The sequence below is a fragment of the Chiloscyllium punctatum genome, chromosome 16 (genome assembly GCF_047496795.1).
Source record: "Chiloscyllium punctatum isolate Juve2018m chromosome 16, sChiPun1.3, whole genome shotgun sequence".
Lineage (NCBI taxonomy): Eukaryota > Metazoa > Chordata > Chondrichthyes > Orectolobiformes > Hemiscylliidae > Chiloscyllium > Chiloscyllium punctatum.
The window spans coordinates 16,409,271-16,426,381 of NC_092754.1; the positions used below are offsets into that span (position 1 = coordinate 16,409,271).

At 43.7% G+C, this 17,111-nt stretch overlaps 1 protein-coding gene across 2 annotated transcripts; it reads right to left on the reverse strand.

The window, feature by feature from the left end:
- Positions 1-14,584: 14,584 nt before the first annotated feature.
- her3 (hairy-related 3) lies at positions 14,585-16,809 on the reverse strand. 2 transcript variants are annotated; one of them, XM_072585894.1, is made up of 4 exons: positions 16,685-16,809; positions 16,473-16,568; positions 16,247-16,316; positions 14,585-15,220 (listed from the first exon to the last, which is right to left on the reverse strand). In XM_072585894.1, exons 1-4 carry the CDS (start codon positions 16,754-16,756, stop codon positions 14,712-14,714), a joined length of 747 nt encoding a protein of 248 aa, XP_072441995.1. In that variant the 5' UTR covers positions 16,757-16,809; the 3' UTR covers positions 14,585-14,711. The 2 variants fall into 2 exon arrangements, with proteins under 2 accessions (XP_072441995.1, XP_072441994.1); XM_072585893.1 differs by having other exon boundaries at positions 16,235-16,316.
- Between the last annotated feature and the right edge of the window lie 302 nt (positions 16,810-17,111).

Here is a 17,111-nt window from a genome sequence, read left to right on the forward strand (position 1 = left end):
TCCATCTAACCCGGAATTAACCTTCCGGTTTGCTCTCTTGTCCAATTATTTAGCCTCCCCTTAAAAGTACATGTGCCATTTCTCTTATCTATTCTTTGTGGAAGTTTACGTTAACTCTGTTTCTCTTCCCTCAGGTGCTGCCAGACCTGCTGAGTTTCCTCAATGCCTGTCTTTTTTAGGCCTTGTTGTGAGAGTTCCACGTCATTTCCGTTCTTTGAGTGAAGCAGATTTTTGTTTCCCCCAGAATTTCTGACTGGTTTTATTAACGACCACATGAAAGTTATGAGCAATAATTTTGGATGTCCCCATCCTTCCCATAGGTGGATATGTATTCTCCACTTCTACGCTGTCAAGAGAAAAGATCCCCAGCCTGTTCAGTCTTCCCTGATTAAAGGTGTAGGTAAAGTTGCCATCGACCTGCTAGACCGATTATTAGATCATTATATTCTATCTTTAGAGAGAGAGGTGACTGATGGTGGTTTAACCTGGGGGTCACCATGCCTCAGATGAAAGTAGAGGTTAATAAGGAGAGACCTTCATTATAACCTCAGCCAGTGATGGGAATCGAACTCACGCTCTTCGCATTACCGTGTAGGTGCTATAGTGGTTATGTGCTGAGACTGGGAATCTTAGTAACCCAAGTTAATACTTTGGGGGCATAAGTTTCAAATCCCAATTTAACGAATAAATCTGAAATTGTCTCACTAATGATAATTATGAGTTGCTATTCTGAAAAACCCCATCTGGTTTATTAATGCCTTCCAGGGAAGGAATTCTGTCATCCTTACCTGGCTGTCTATGACGCCAGCCCCACAGTGTGGTTGATTCTGAAACGAAATCAAAGATTGCTGGAAAACCTCAGCAAGTCTGGCAGCATCTCTGGAGAGAAAGCAGTGTTAACGGCTGCAGTGACAGAAGTCCAGAACTGAATAAGGGCCACTGCAATCGAAACGTTAACTCTGATTTCTCTCCACAGATGCTGCCAGACCTGCTGAGCTTTTTCCACCAATTTCTGTTTTTGTTTCTGATTTACCGGGTCGCGGTTCTTTCGGTTTTGATTGGCCTACCGGCCTGGTTAGCAGAATTACGTGTAAAGATGGTGAAAATGTTTGAACCTCTTCTACGTTTTCCCACAAAGGGCACACACTGGCCTTTAAATTGACGCTTTGGTGTTACTTAGAAACACAAAACAAGCCTTAAAATCCTGCACATAATAGCCAAGACTGGAGATTGCTTCCTGTACAGAGGGTAGTCTTTATTTTACATACACATTAGTGGGACCGCTGTTAGCATGGACTGTTACACCATCTAAAACCCACACCCACACCTCCCCTCCTCACTCTTCCCGTACACACATACACACCCAGACATCCACTCCCACACTCAGAGTTGACTTCCTCTCCTCATTCTATTAATGGGATCCAGGGCATTGTAATCGAGCAAGAGCCAGCACCTTCTGATGCCTTCCTGATACACAGAAGCATTGACTTTGCTCATTGGGAGCTGCTCGCTTGTCTATCAAGCTGCACCACATTATGAGTCGCACCATCTTCACTGAAGGGAAGTCAACAAGGTATTCCTGCACTGAGTCCCGATTCCCCGTAGCCCCAGGGCTCAAAAGCTGAGAAGCGATTTCTTCAGTCACAGAGAGGGACAAGGTAGAAACTCCTCTGGCGGACACGGCATCCTGGACTGGAGGAATAAGCCAATAATGAGGTTTGCATGCAAATCATATTTCCTCTCCTCCTCATAAAAAGATGTTTCCGAGATTTCCCTTATCGCCCGGAATTGTGTTCACTCTGTCCTTGTTTTGGAATCAACAAGGAAGAACTCAATAATACCTAGTTGAAAATCACCCAACACCAGGTTATAGTCCAACAGGTTTAATTGGAAGCACACCAGCTTTCGGAGCGACGCTCCTTCATCAGGTGATTGTGGAGGGCTCGATCGGAACACAGAGTTTATAGCAAAAATTTGCAGTGTGATGTAACTGAAATTATACATTGAAAAATTGATTGTCTGTTAAGCCTTTCATCTGTTAGAATACAGCGATAGTTTCACTTCTTTCATGTGTAAATCACAAAACCCTTTTTTTAAAGTTGCATTCTCGGGTTAGCTGTTAACAATGGTGATATCTAGACAATATGTTGAAGGTGTTAGCCCCCTGTGTTCTCTGTCTATGACCTGTTGTTTAGATTGATTCTAATCTAGAAAGTGAGATAACAGAGTTTTACATAAATTCATGCAGTTTTTGAGCTCAGAGTTCTACATGAATGTATGCAGTTTTTGAGCAAAGTGCAATGTAACTCTGCAAGTACAAATTCACCCCACAAAATATATGTGTGCATGTGGGTCTTTGTCTGTGTGTGTGTCTGGGGTGGTGTGTGTGTGTGCGTGTGCGTGTAGTGAGTGCAGAGTGTCTTAAGTCTCCGAATCATCAATAATACCTATCTCACTAACCCCAACCCCCAACTCTGTATCCCACCTTTTCCCATCCCAACATTTGTTTGTCTCTTTTGTCTCCTCCGGCAGATGTTTCCACATCAGTCCACATCCATTGGGAGCAGATCATGTTTCACAATGAAGACTGGCTGCTTTGTTTTAAAAGACAATGAAGTGTTTGTCCCGGGCGGTGGCTATAAACTCACTGCTGCCTCTTCACAAACTCCTTTCAACTCTTTGGCCTGAACTCAATGGGATGTTAATGCGGCTCATTGGGGCATTCTCGGCTATTCATTCCCCCCTCGAGCTTTTATGTCTCAAATCAAACTCGAGTGACTTAAACAAGCTCTAGAAGAGTCCATCGAGGTTGTGTTTGGGCTTGAGTTCTTTCAAAGGCCTGTCGCGTGCCAATGCCCCCCTTTCAACCTGCTCCCAAAACTGGCTGCAGTTTCCCAGTGCAGCATCTTTTGCTGCAGGGTCCAGGCCATGTCTCAGAGATGCTTCCACTTTGTGCAGCCGGGAGCTGGCCCCTTCTCTCTCTCTCTGTCTCTGGTCCCGAGTTGGGGCTCGGGGGGGATCTCAATGAGACGGAGGCGTTTCCGCGATTTTCCTCGCTGTGAGGAGCCGTCCTGGCTGAAGGCTGCTGTCAGGGACTGGCTCCCATTGAATATGATAAACAGGAGGCCCCGGGGATTCGCTCCAGCTCAGCAAATTGCTCCTTTTATGCTGTTTTTTTACCACAGCGCACACAAAAAAAATTCCTTTGAACTCCTTAGAAAGTAAAAGTGTTGATGAGATTGGATTCAAACCGGGAGAGAAATTGAGTCAAGATTGCAGCAAAGTATGAATGACAGGGAATTTGAAACAGGATGGCGGTGTGGGTGGGAGGGGGGTGGGGGGCTGGTGTGGGGGCAGGGGGGGGGAGTGTAATGTTGAAAAATGCAATGGTCAGCGGCAGGAAAACTGACTTCGTTCAAACCTTTCTGGATCAATTGAGGGAAAGGGGCAGAAAAAAAGTCGAACTGTGTTGTGGTTGATCGAGTGACATTATTATTTACAATAACGTCTCAGTGACTCTACAGCAAATGAAGTTGCGTACTCGAGTTGCAAAGTGATCATATGTAAAGTGGGACACGGGGCAGGAGGAGGCTATTCGTCCCGTCATGTTCAGACTGTTCTTTGATGGAGTCCTGCAGTGAGTCCCATAATCCTGCAATTCTCTATTTTCAATTGCTCATTTCGTTCTGCCATTTCAAACAGTGCATTGTCGGTCATTACAATAAAATAAATCCTCATCTGGTAAGAGTGTGGAAACATAAGAAACAGGAGCAGGTGTGGTCCATTCTGTCTATCAAGGCTGATCTGTCATTCAATAAAGTTATTGTCAATCCGATTATTTCCTTAATTACATTTTTTGTCCATTCCCCATAATCCGTGACTCCTTTAGCGATCAGAAGTCTAATTTAGCTTTGACTATATTCAAACAATCAACCTCTGCTGTTAACTTAGCAAGAAAATTCCAAAAGCTCACAACCCTCTGAAAGGGAACCCTTTGCTCCTCTTCATCTCTGTATTAAGTCAGAAATCACTTTTTCAAGTCATGCCCACAGTTCTGGATTCCCCCGTGAGGGGAAACATCCACTCAGTGTCTATTCTGCCAAGTCCCCTCAGAACCTTACACGCTTTAATAAGGGAATTTCTCAGTCTCCAAAAGTCCAATTAATACAGACCCAACCATCTCTACCTTTCCTCCTAAGGCTCCCCCGTCTTCCTGGCAATCACCCTTGTGAACCTCCTGTGAAATGCTTCTCATAGAGATACACCCTTCCGTAAGTAAGGAGAGCAAAGCTATACAGTACTCCAGATGCAATTTTATCAATTTCCTGTGTATCTGTAGTAGGATTCCTTACAATTATATTCCATCTTCATTGGAATGTAGACAACTGCACAAACTTTCTTCAATACACGCTCTTCCTGCATGCTAACATTTTGTAATTCATTGTGAAAGACACCAGGTCCCTCTGTCCCATAGCCTTCTGCAGATTCTCTCCCCCTAAATAATGACAGTGCTTGCTACTGCCACAACTGTAGGATGCAATCATCATCACGCAGTGCTGTGCCTGTGATATTACTGCCAGTGTTACTGTAGGGCCTGTGTGATGGCTTATACAATGTAATTTGTTTATTTCAGTATGTCTGATATTTAACTCCATGGGACTGTCAAACATGGGAAAATCCATACCATATTTGAAAACTTAGGGACCAACCTTCACTTTAGCTACTCATTACCTTTTTACATACTGTACTTGTAGAAACTTATACAGCCTGTGTTTAAATTCTTGCTAATTTTCTCTCATGCACCAACCTTGTTATTTAATCATCCTTTGCTGGTTTCTAAATCTTTCCCAATCATTCAGCTTACCATTAACTTTTGCAGCATTGTACAATTTGAAATCATTTGTACTCTCTTTAGTTAGCTACAGATGGTGCATATTTCCCATATAGTTTTCTTTCTCAATGGAAAACAGTTTTGTTGAAAATAATGAAAAATCTCCTTAAATGTCTGCCATATTTTTGTTTTATAACTTACCTCTTAACTTATTTACCCAATCCACTTTCTGTTTTCAAACTCTTGCAGCTAAGGTTTCAGTTTCAGACCTGCACTTTTCTCTCTAAAATTGCAGGTGAAATTCTACTTTGTTATGATTACTTCCTCTAAGAGGGTTCTTTATTGTAAGAAGATTAATTAATCTTGTTTCATTGCACATTACCAGGTCTAAAATAGCCTTCACCCAGGTTGGTTCCAGAAGACATTGCTTTAAGAAGCAATGCACTCTGTGAACTCATTCTCCAACTTGCTTGTGACAATTTGATTAGACCAATCTATATGAGAATTAAAATCTCCTCTGATTATTGTAGCTACTTTCTTACAAACAGGCATTACTAATTAATATATACCCTGCCACAGAGTGCAACTACTGTAAGGCAGACTACAAATTATTTCCACCAATGACTACTTGCTTTGCTATTTCTTGACTTCACCCAAACTGAGCCTCTGAACCAAGATTATTTCTCACTCCTGTATTGATTTCATCATTTATTGACAGAAGTACCTTAAGTTGAAAAATGTGGTGCTGGAAACATACAGCAGGCCAGGCAGCATCCCAAGAGCAGGAAACGCGACGTTTCGGGCATAAGCCCTTCTTCAGGAATGAGGCTGCTGTGCCAGCGGGCTGAGATAAAGGGGAGGGGGGAGGGAATTTGGGGGAGGGGACGTGGTCGACGATGCTCTCCACCATATCTCCTCCACTTCCTGCACCTCTGCCCTTGAACCCCACCGCTTCAATCACCACCAGGTCCTCACCTTCCACCCCACCAACCTCTGGATACATCATATCATCCTCTGTCATTTCTGCCACCTCCAAACAGACCCCACCACCAAGGATATATTTCCCTCCCCATCCCTATCAGCATTCTGGAGAGACCACTCCCTCTGCGACTCCCTCATCAGGTCCACACCCCCCACCAACCCAACCTCCACTCCCAGCACCTTCCCCTGCAACCACAAGAAGTGCAGAACTTGCGCCCACACCTCCCCCCTCACCTCCCTCCAAGGCCCCAAATGGATCCTTCCATATCTGTTGCAAATTCACCTGCACCTCCACACACATCATTTACTGTGTCCGTTGCACCCGATGTGGTCTCCTCTACATTGGGGAGACAGGCCGTCTACTTGCGGAACATTTCAGGGAACACCTCTGGGACACCCACACCAACCAACCCAACTGCCCCGTGGCTGAACACTTTAACTCCCCCTCTCACTCCACCAAGGACATGCAGGTCCTTGGCCTCCTCCATTGCCAGATCCTGTCCACATGATGCCTGGAGGAAGAGCACCTCATCTTCCGCCTACAAACTCTCCAACCACATGGGATGAATATAGATTTCTCCAGCTTCCTCATTTCCCTTCCCCCCACCTTATCTCAGTCCCAACCCCTGGATTCAGCACCACCCTCTTGACCTGCAGTCTTCTTCCTGACCACTCTGGCCCCACCCCCTCTCCAACCTATCACCCTCACCTCCTTCCACCTATCTTATTCCCAGCACCCCTCCCCCAAACTCCCTCTCCCCTACCCTTTATCTCAGCCCACTTAGCATACCAGCCTCATTCCTGAAGAAGGGCTTATGCCCAAAACATCGATTCTCCTGCTCCTCGGATGCTGCCTGACCTGCTGTGTTTTCCAGCACCACATTTTTTAACTCTAGTCTCCAGCATCTGCAGTCCTCACTTTCTCCTCAAAGTACCTCAAGTCCTCTTCTTTTCTTGTCTTTCTGAAATGTCAAATGTCCTTAAATATTTAGGTTCCAGCCTTGGTCACTTTGCAACCATGTCTATATAATGGCTATCATGGCAATTTTTTTTTAAAAAAAGTGCTGTTAATTCGCCCATCTCGTTATCAGTGCATTCAGATAAACGTTCTTTAATTCTGTTTTATTCCCATTTTCCCCATTCTGACCTTATTTTCTGACCCACTCTTATATTGTACATTCTGTCCCTTATTTTCACACCGGGCTATCATCACCTGCATCTCTCCCCAGCATGATTGCTTAGTCATTCCTCTTCAACCATCTCAATCTCCCTACACATGAACCAACCGCCACCGAAAATCCTTTGATTCTCTTGCCGATTATCTGAAACCTCTGACCTTTGGTTTCTGACCTTCTGCCTCTGGAATTTCTTTTTTTTCATGCATCCTTTTCATTATTCTGAGCAGCTCGGTTTAATTTCTGTTTTGAAGGGAAGCTGTGTGTACATGCGAAGAAAGCGGGGGAATTCTTTGGCCTGTTCTTTGACTGCAATGCTGTATGTACTTGGCACAGGGTGGAAAAAGGTGGAATGATAGTAACATTGTACCTTTGGGGAAAGTAAACCGCACAAAGTGGAGTGGCGTTCTGCTGTCAATAGATCACTGCAATATTCCTATTGCGTGTAACCTATGTCTATGTTATCAGGATTGGTGTGAATGTGTTACACACACGATCATATTAAAAAGGAGTCAGGATTTGGAGATGCTGGTGTTGGACTGGGATGTACAAAGTTAAAACTCACACAACACCAGGTTATAGTCCAACAGGTTTATTTGGAAGCACACTAGCTTTCGGAGCGCTGCTCCTTCGTCACGTGGTTGTCGAGTAGAACATCGTAAGACACAGAATTCATAGCAAAAGTTTTGCTATAAATTCTGTGTCTTACGATCTTATACTCCACAACCGCCTGATGAAGGAGCGTCGCTCCGAAAGCTAGTGCTTCCAAATAAACCTGTTGGACTATAACCTGGTGTTATTTGATTTTGAACTTTATATCACACGGAATTATGCACAATGTTGCTGGAAGCTCAATTCACACAATTAGGTGCAGCTTGCAGAGTTAGTCTGTGTGATGACTGAAAAACGGTGTTAAATAGAAGCGGTTCATCACAAAATAAAGTCAGGAGCCTCGCTGGGAGTGCTGCCATGTCGTAATGTGGGAAATATCGAAACCTACTAATAACCGTAACACGAGGATTCAACACGACCCCTTCTCCCTCTCAGAGACAGCTGGCGTCTCTCCATTCAGCTCAGCTCCTCCCTCTGTTTCTGTACAAAAGAGTCTGGGCTGTGAAGAGTGCAAGTGATCTAATAGCTGAGGACGGGCCATTGAAGCCCCAGGTGTGCTTTCCAAACTGAATAGATTCAATACTGAAACAAATTATCTGGCGGTTATCACATTGCTGAGGTAGGCTCTGGCAGTGCGCAGGTTTTCAACATGACAACACTGACAACAGTGGGTTATCCTGGGATTGTGAGAAGCTCTGTGTAAATGTAGCCGAATCAATTCTAAACCTGTGCAGAAAGAAACTTTGTTTTAACAACAGATGATCTCCTACAGAAGATGATCAGTGACTATGTTTTACGTTCCTTCGCTTAGTGGTAGGATCCTTAGGCCATTCAGCCCTTCAACTGTTATAGCGACAGATTACTTCGCCCTGAAAGTCGAGCAGGCTTGGTCTTTAAATTTACTCAAGACTGAATGAGGGAGACGTTTGATCGACAAGGATTTTTAACTTTGCACATCCCAGTCCAACACCAGCACCTCCAATCACGATCGGCAAGGAGTCAGGGTGCGAGATTGTGCTGCCTGAAGAGCACAGCAGGTCAGGCAGCATCGGAGGAGCAGGGGAATCGACGTTTCAGGCATAAGCCCTTCATCAGACCTGACTCTCCTGCTCCTCAGATGCTGCCTGACCTGTTGTGCTTTCCCAGCAACACACTCTCGACCCTGATCTCCAGCAGCTGCAATCCTCACTTCCTCCAAGGAGTCCGGGTGCACCTTGAGAGCGGAATGGTGAGCAGGATCTGATCAGCCATGATCTTATTGAGCGGCCATGAATGACCTGCCTTCCGCGGACCCACCTCGGGGGGTGGGGGCGGTTATTAACTGGAATGGCAATTGTTTTTTTGGATATTTAATTGACATTTCAACCTAACTCCATTCTCACCAAAGTTCACAACAATGGGACCAGTTGTTTCAATTTCCTGCCATAAACTCCATTGACTTGCGGCATTTCCCTCAGCACTTAGTGGTGAATGTGCCCAGTGCAACCCGTCAACCCATGCATAGAGCTTACTGAGTGCACAGCCAGGCTCCAATCTGACACTTTGAAAGAATACTGAAAAAGTACATTAAGGTTGTGTAATCGGGAACTCTTCAAGCTCTTGCGCTGGTTGATGGTAGAGGACGAGGTTGGTGGCGGTAAGGTCAGCGGGGGAGCTGGAGGCTGCTGTGAGATTCTGGGCAGAAAATTGTGATTGTGCCAGAACATGGAGCTGATTAACACGGTGCTGGCTTTGAAAACAGAGCGTGAAACGGATTTGGGATTTACCAGAGAGCGAGAAATGAGAATTGAATAGCACCCCCACTATGACATTGGCCGCCAGCTCCTTCAGCGCCCTGTCAGCCCCACACACACACACACACTGAGCAGCGGCAATGTTCCGCTTCATTTTCCGCTGGGCCAGGGATATTGCCGCACAAGATGTGGATCCGTGATCCCTTTGGTTTGGTGGTGGTGGTGCCGGGGGGAAGATTGCAGGCTACTTTGTAAAATGTCGTAAAGATTTAATCGCACATTTTAGAATCTGTGCTGGAATCGCTGTCACATTATCCATGGCACTTAACAAAAAGGGTGAAGTTGAAAGTTAACAGAAACGCGGTCACAATCATATTGTGATCCGCTTTTTGATCTATAAGGAATCTCTCTCACACACACAAACACCAATATGTTGCGGTGACTAAAGTTTTATTGAATTCAGGGTGAAGAACTCTCAAAGGATCTGTTAAATGTTTTACAATAGCTACCCCACCCCCACGTGACCAACTGGTCACACCATCCCAACACTCTCCAAATTTCCTCACCGTGATCCTGACTCCTCTGAATTCTCCAAATACTTTTTCATCTTTGCTGTCCCCTCAATATATCAGGATCACTCACCCCTCTCTCTTTCCAATTCAACTCTCCCTTTCCCAGAGGTGGATATCTGAGAACTCTCTGCTCTATAGTCTAGAAATTTCACACTTGGTGTGACTGAAAAAAATTCTTCTTGCCTCTATTCAAGCCTGATCTTACACGCTCTGTGTTTCTCAATGGTTAAGGTTTCTGCTCCCATTCGCCTCTATTCCGAGGTATCTCCCAGTGTTGCAAGACAGTTTTTTCAGAAAATTCAGCGGGGATATAAAAAATAGCGTTTGAAGCTTGTTTCTAAGACGCAAAGAGGTGATTCCCTGTCCGCCGTCCCCTGTCCTTTCTACTGACTTAAAACTGTACCTGAAAAGAGACCCCGCGGGTTAATCAAGTGACCTGTCACTCAGGAAGATTGGCAGGTTGGAACATTTGACTCAGAATAATTGTGCTGGACGTGGGTTGGAGGTCAGCGACCCCGCGTTACCCAGGCCTTGGCAGGCTGGCAACCACCGCCTGGGATGCACTTAATCCTATTTTGTGAAAGTGCCTCTCTTTTTTTTTCTGCTCATTTGAACACCGCGGGAGGAAACAAAGAGTTGAGATAATCTGCGGGCGAGCAGAGAGAAATGTCCTTTTTCAGTTAGTAGAATAGATCGTTTTTAATTTTTAATTGGATTAATCCATGTTGAGGTGTCGCAGTAATAACTTCAAATAGACACAGCCACTTTTCTAATTCTTTCACACTCTCTCGAACGTTTCCCCTCTCTAACTGGCTCTGCCTCTAACACCAGTTCCACTTTAATTCGCACCCCTGTAATGGGAAGAGAGTGCATTCTGTTACAGTATGACGTGTTTGCCTGTAATTAGTGTTTCTTGAGGTTTGTTCTGATGAGCACAAAATGAAAAGCTTTAACAAAGTGTATTTTTCTTCAGCAATACTCAAAATCTTCACTGTAAAGGATTAGTTAGTATTTTAATGATCTATCATAGTTGGTTCTGTAGGTATTCTCACTGATTTAAACTGGAAAGCAGAGTGCCTGTTGGAATCCAGAACCTAACAGTTTAAAATGTTGGAAGGGTCGATTATGTTCCTTAGAAACTATTTCCTCATGTAGGAGTATCAAAGGGAAATGATCTTAAAGTTAAAGTGAGGCCAATCAGGAACCACTCCGACACAGCGTCATCAGAATTTGACATCCTCTCCCCTTAAAGGCCATGAAGGCGGCAGCAACTGGACCTTTCAAGCCTGAGATCAATTGATTTTTTGTCGGGCAAAAGGCTATCAACGGACACGGAGCAAAGGCACGTTGATGGTTTTGTGGTGCAGATCAACTATAATACAATTGAGTGGAGGAGAGGGCCAAAGGCCCTGAATTACCCTTTCCTTTTTTCTTTGTTCCTCTCAACTGTTCTTCACGTTTTACACTAATGGCCTCAGAATTGAGACAAAGTTGAATGGCAGATTAACTGCCATGCCTCATAGATATACTGAAGCCCAGATACACATTCAAAGATAATTTGAATAATATGACTATAATTACGTTTGTGGTGTTCGGTTTTTATTACAGTGTATGGGCACACTTTGTTTTACTATGAACACCGTGAATAGAGAGGAAATAGGAATTACAATTCTTTGTTAATTAATGACTATTGCATTCTTAATGATTAACTTAACATTTTATGAAATACCCCAATTGCCCAATAGGGTGTTCGCAACCAGCACTTTTAATTTAGCATATTGGGTCTGAGCTCTGTTTTATTGTTGGGCTGTTTTATTGTTTGCTTCAGATCTTGTGAATAATGTGAATAATAACAACATATAATCCTATTGCAGAGCTAGAGTCCTCAATCTCTATATGAGAAGGCTGCAAAGAAAGATAGAAAAAAATTATCAGCCACTCCCAATTCTGAATGCTGACACATCTCCCAATCCCTTTACCCTAAGTGATTGTGTCTTCAGTTGCTTGGGCTTTTAAGTTCTGAATTCCCTCCCTAAATCTTCCTATCACTTTTTTTTTCATCATTTTAGATATTTCTCAAAAGTTCTCACTTTGAGCAAGCTTTTCAACACCTATCCAAATAGCTCATTCTTCATCTCAGTATAAATTTTGTCTGATTCACTCCTGCCTGTCCTTGGAAGAATGTACTTTGAAAGACTTCGATAAGCATAGGTTCTTAGATAAGTTGTCAAAAGTGTTCAATTCCTAAATATTTTCTATGGGTGGTTTAACATCACAGTGACATTACTTTCCAAATTCTTTCAATCAAATGGGCATGAGACTGAATTCTAATTGGTTAATCTCATTTGCCACACTGGTTTATTCCATGGTCAAGTCGTCTATATTTATATATCAGTTTGTAGAGATCAGTTTGCACCAATTCTAACATTACATCCAAATATATTAATGTAACACTGTGAACTATGCTAGATTAGGTGAGTCTTGAGACTTCCTTGCTCCAGCTGTATCAACTTCTTTAATGTTTTGTTAAACAGTGGTATTGAAACTTAGCCAAAGACAAAGAGACCTCAAGCCAGAGCTTACTTTTCTTTGCAAGCTTTAATGTAGACCTGGCACTGAATGAAATGTCTTGATCTGTGTTGAATAGTTGGAGCTCACACAGAGAGACTGGGCATATGGTCCATGATGCCTGAACACGTTCTTTGAAATATCTATTAAATTAGAGCAAGGAAGTAGGATGTTCTCAATATCTGTGCCACTCCCAATTCTGATTGATTTTTTTTCCTTTGGAATGTTGATCCAATTCCATGCATATGAACATATGAATTAGAAGCAGGCCATTCAACCCCTTAAGCTGAGTCCACTGTACAGATCATGGCTGATCTGATGGTAACCTCCAATAACCATTTCCGCTTACCCTGATGACTATTCACGCCCTTGTTTAAAGGAATCTATTTACCTCTGCTTTAATATTATTAATGGACTCTTTCAACTATGTTTGCAGGAAGAGAGTTTTAAATAGTGGCAACACTGACAAAAAAAAATCTCTACTGTTTAAATGGTCAATCCGTGATTTTATACAGTGACCTCTCATTTTAGTTTGTCTCATAAGAAGGAACATCTTCTTCACATTCACCCTGTCAAAACCTCTCAAGATCTTATATATTTCAACCAATTATTCTTTTAAACTCCAATGGATGCAAGACTAGTTTGACCAGCCTTTCATCATAAGACACCCTACCCATTCCAGGCATTAGTCTAGTAAACCTTCTCCGAGCTGTCTCTGTCATGTTTATATCATTCCCCAAATAAAGAGACTAATGCTGTGCACAATACTCCACATAGTCTCACAATCTATTGAACCTTTATATATCCCTTTTTAAATGCATAGCTTCTGCCCATGGTCTCACCTGAAATTATGTTTTTTTATATAAGGAGACCAGGTTCTGGAATGGGGGAACAAGAAAGAGAATAGCTCACACCAGCTAGATTTACAATGCAAGGTGTGCACCCATCACTTTGATGGAGGCACTGCTGAAGTGCAAGCCCAACTCTTACAAGGCAGTTTATGTTTAGCAGGGGAAGTGCTTAAAATAGACAGGGAGGCCAGCCTACCACCTTCCCACCCACCCCAAGCTCGTCTCTTAACATGAAGTTAACATTTTTGAAAGAGTGAGAAGGAATGTATTATCTCTGAAGCACATCCTTTGCAATTTGAGTGCAACCCACTAGAAAATAATAACGCCCCTTCCTTCAGAATCACATACAGAGCTGAACCCCCATGAACCCCTTATACCGCCCACATGCTCACAAGGAGGTGAGTCCCTGACTTACCTTATTTTTTGATCCACTGTTGTGCACCTCGTGGACCTGCCTGCAGTGTCTACAATTGGACCCTCTGCTAGCCGGGCTGGAATGCTGGCTAATGAGATTGGCCAACGATTCCAGTGAGTAGGATTTCCTCCAAAGTGAGGGGGCAGCAGTCCCACTTTCAGACTGTTAACGGAGGCTGCCGTGTGTTATTGCTGGAGGGCAAACTTTATCTTCACTGCCACAAACAAAAACAGAAATTGCTGGAAAAGCTCAGCAGGTCTGGCAGCATCTGTGAAGAGTAACCAGAGTTAATGTTCCTGGTCTGGTGACCCTTCCTCAGAACTTCCCCTTCAGGGCCTGAATGTTCGTCAGCCCGTTTCTAATAATGTACTCAGTCTCCTTTCCCTTGTGAATGGAATTGTCTTAAGTTCCTCCTGGGTTTTAGCGCTTGATTTGCAATTATTTCTGAGGTGTTATTTGTACCCTCGACAGTGAAGATGGGTGTAATATAACTGGTCAACTCATCCATCATTGGATTATTTCTCACTGTCAATTCCCCAGACTCGTGTTCAGTTTCATGACACTTTAGCTTTAAAAAAGAAATTCACTATCTTTTCTTGACGACCCTTGGTTTGAGATTACCTTAATTTAAAGAGCTCTATTCCGTTTCCTCTAACTCTTCTCTCTTCTAAAGAGACCAGTCTACTTGATAATTCGTGTGAATTGAAAATAACCACATAGAGCTGACTCCTCATCGAGGATGGAACTTCCTGAGCACAGTGTTTCAAACTGGTCAATAATTCTACAGAAAGCCCAGCGTTGGTCACACACAGACAACACTTTGAGACAGTATCTAAACCTCACGGACTTTATTGTTTCTCAATATAGAAATAAAATTTCAAACTCATTTTTACAACACATTTACACAACATCGTAAATACACAAAAATGTGTCAGATGCTAAAGAGGACACTGCAATATGTACATCACAGTCTCTACCAAGGCCGCCAGAGAGATTCTGAATCAGAGGAAAGTACATTGTCTTTGGTACGTTTACTCTGAGGAATGAGAGGCGGAAAGTGTGGGACTCTTGCGGGCTCCGGACTGGAAATCTTGTCCTTTTCCTTATCAGCCGATCTGATTTCAATCACTTGCCTCCTCTGGCAGTTGTTTCGATCTAAGTGGGGAGGAGAGCTGGGTTTGGCAGGGCTATCCACGCGGGTGGAGGCAGCAGAGAGCTCGCCCGGCGGCGGGGTGACCGCTGACATGTGGGCGGTCTGAGTCAGGGGCGATGGCGCAGCTTCGATCCTGCAGCCGCTGTCCGCGGTGCTGAAACGGGTGCCGGTGAATACAGGGAAAGCGTTAACCAAGTGATTCAGCACGCCCAGGCGCAAATGCTCGTCTGTACCTTTGCTTCGGAGCAGATACTGGCTGACCCCGTTCAAGCAGCTCCGGAATCCAGCTTGGTATTCAGCCACTCCCTCCTGGGTCAGCATCAGAACGCCTGAAATCCCAAATACAGTTAATGTCAGTAACCTGGGAGCAAACCTTCGCTCATCAGTTCCTGAGTCCTTTCAATACATCGTCTCACAACTGATATTTAATTTTAGATCAACGTTCTATATGTTTTTTTTAAAAGGTCATGAATTGCCTACTTGTCCTACCTTCTATAGACCCACCTATTGTGTCTTTCAAGACCGAGGAAGCTTATACACTCGAAACAGATTAATCCACATCCTTCCGGATATCACTTCACTATTTTCATTTTCATTTTGCATTTCATGTGAGATTCCAGGGCAGAAATTGGCCATTCGGCTCGATGAGCCTATTCTTACCTTAACGAATCCTTGCATCATTACATCTGCCTTTAAAAATAAAATTCTCGTGCACTAATGCAACTTCACTTTCAATGCAACTTATTATTTGAGATGCATCAACGCATTATACTTTAGTTCGTAATCTTCCCATATTTCTATAGGGACTCCACTTTCGCAACTGTGGTATAATTCTGCACTCTGCCTTGACCTCCCTCGTGGGGCCACGTCTGACCGTCAAACTCAACTGGAGGACGATGCGTTTAAAGTTATAAATTCACTGTTCAAACATTAAGCTGCACTGGATGACCGTGTAGCAGACATATCGCCCACAGGAACATGGCCAATCAACTTTTGTTCAAAAATCAAATCAGTCCCGCCATCAGCAAAGCACTTAATCTGACATCTAGAACACCCTCTCTCATCTCCTTCCATTTAGCAATAAGGGTGCAAGACTGGGCTTGGATAGCTAACGCTATCTGGGAATATGGAGCTGAGGCAAGCTACAGATCAGCATTTCTAATTATACAGTGAGGCAGACTTGAGGGGCCAAAGGGCCGCTTCCTGATCCTAAGTTTTGTTATCAGGAACAATTGTAGCTTTTATCAAGCAACAGCACAAACACTGTGAAACATAGAATGGAAAAGCACTCCCCTCACCCCCGATGATTTCAGTGAAAGTTGAAGCGCCCCTTAACTGCCCACCTTTGCGAGCACCTTGCAAATCCCGCAGATGTTTCACTGTTAACTCCAAAATATCGGCCTTTTCTAGTTTCCGTTTCCTGATCTGTTGGGGAGAAATGGAAATCTGATTGAGACAGAAGTCACCCGAGAGGTGAGAGATGAAAGCGGTTCTACAAAGCACATTCCGAAGCATCGCCCTCGCGGGATGACGGCGAGAAAGCAACGTTTGGTGGCGTTTAGAATTTCTCATGAGTCTCACGTTACTGGAATAATGCTCCTCTAGTAGACACTTCAGCTGCTCCAGGCATTCGTTGATCCGAGCTCTTCTTTTTTTCTCCATCAAAGGTTTTGAAACCTAGAGATAGAAGATAAATAGGTCTAGCCACATTGTACTTCCAACAATTCAAACACTATTTTACGAAGAGATTCAAAAAAGTCCTTCAATTCTATTGCTGTCAATGTGACACGCACCTTTCTGTAAATGCACGCTTGTGTGGTGAGAGGGGACTGAAACCGGTCCACTGGCTTGTTGATATTTTTCATCTCACTATCTGGTTTAGAGAGGGCTTTATTTTTGAGAGGCTTGGCCGTGAGGATGAGTGTCTGGTGGAATGTACTGAGCAACTCCTGGGTTTTATAAAGCAACGCCACTTTGCATCTGAATGCAGTGACTTACCGCCCGCAGAAGCAGTCACTTGCTCCTGTTGTAAGAGACCATTGTAAAAGGGAAGAGAAAGGTTCTTTTCTTATTATTCCTCTGCACTGAATTTGAAACACAGAGCTGATCTTCCATTGTCAGTTGGTCGAGTGAATGATTACGTGTTGCTTAGGAAAATGAAAGGAATCATTTTACCGAGTCCACCAATACCAAAAAAATATCAAACATTAATATAAGCAC

Bases quoted from the DNA above. Each gene is read 5' to 3' on its own strand.
- her3 (XM_072585893.1), bottom strand. From the start codon at position 16,756: ATGAAAAATATCAACAAGCCAGTGGACCGGTTTCAGTCCCCTCTCACC. The intron at 16,569-16,684 runs GTGCGTGTCACA...TTCTATCTCTAG, and splicing joins AAGCGTGCATTTACAGAAAG to GTTTCAAAACCTTTGATGGA. The intron at 16,317-16,472 runs GTGAGACTCATG...TCTCCCCAACAG, and splicing joins AGGAGCATTATTCCAGTAAC to ATCAGGAAACGGAAACTAGA.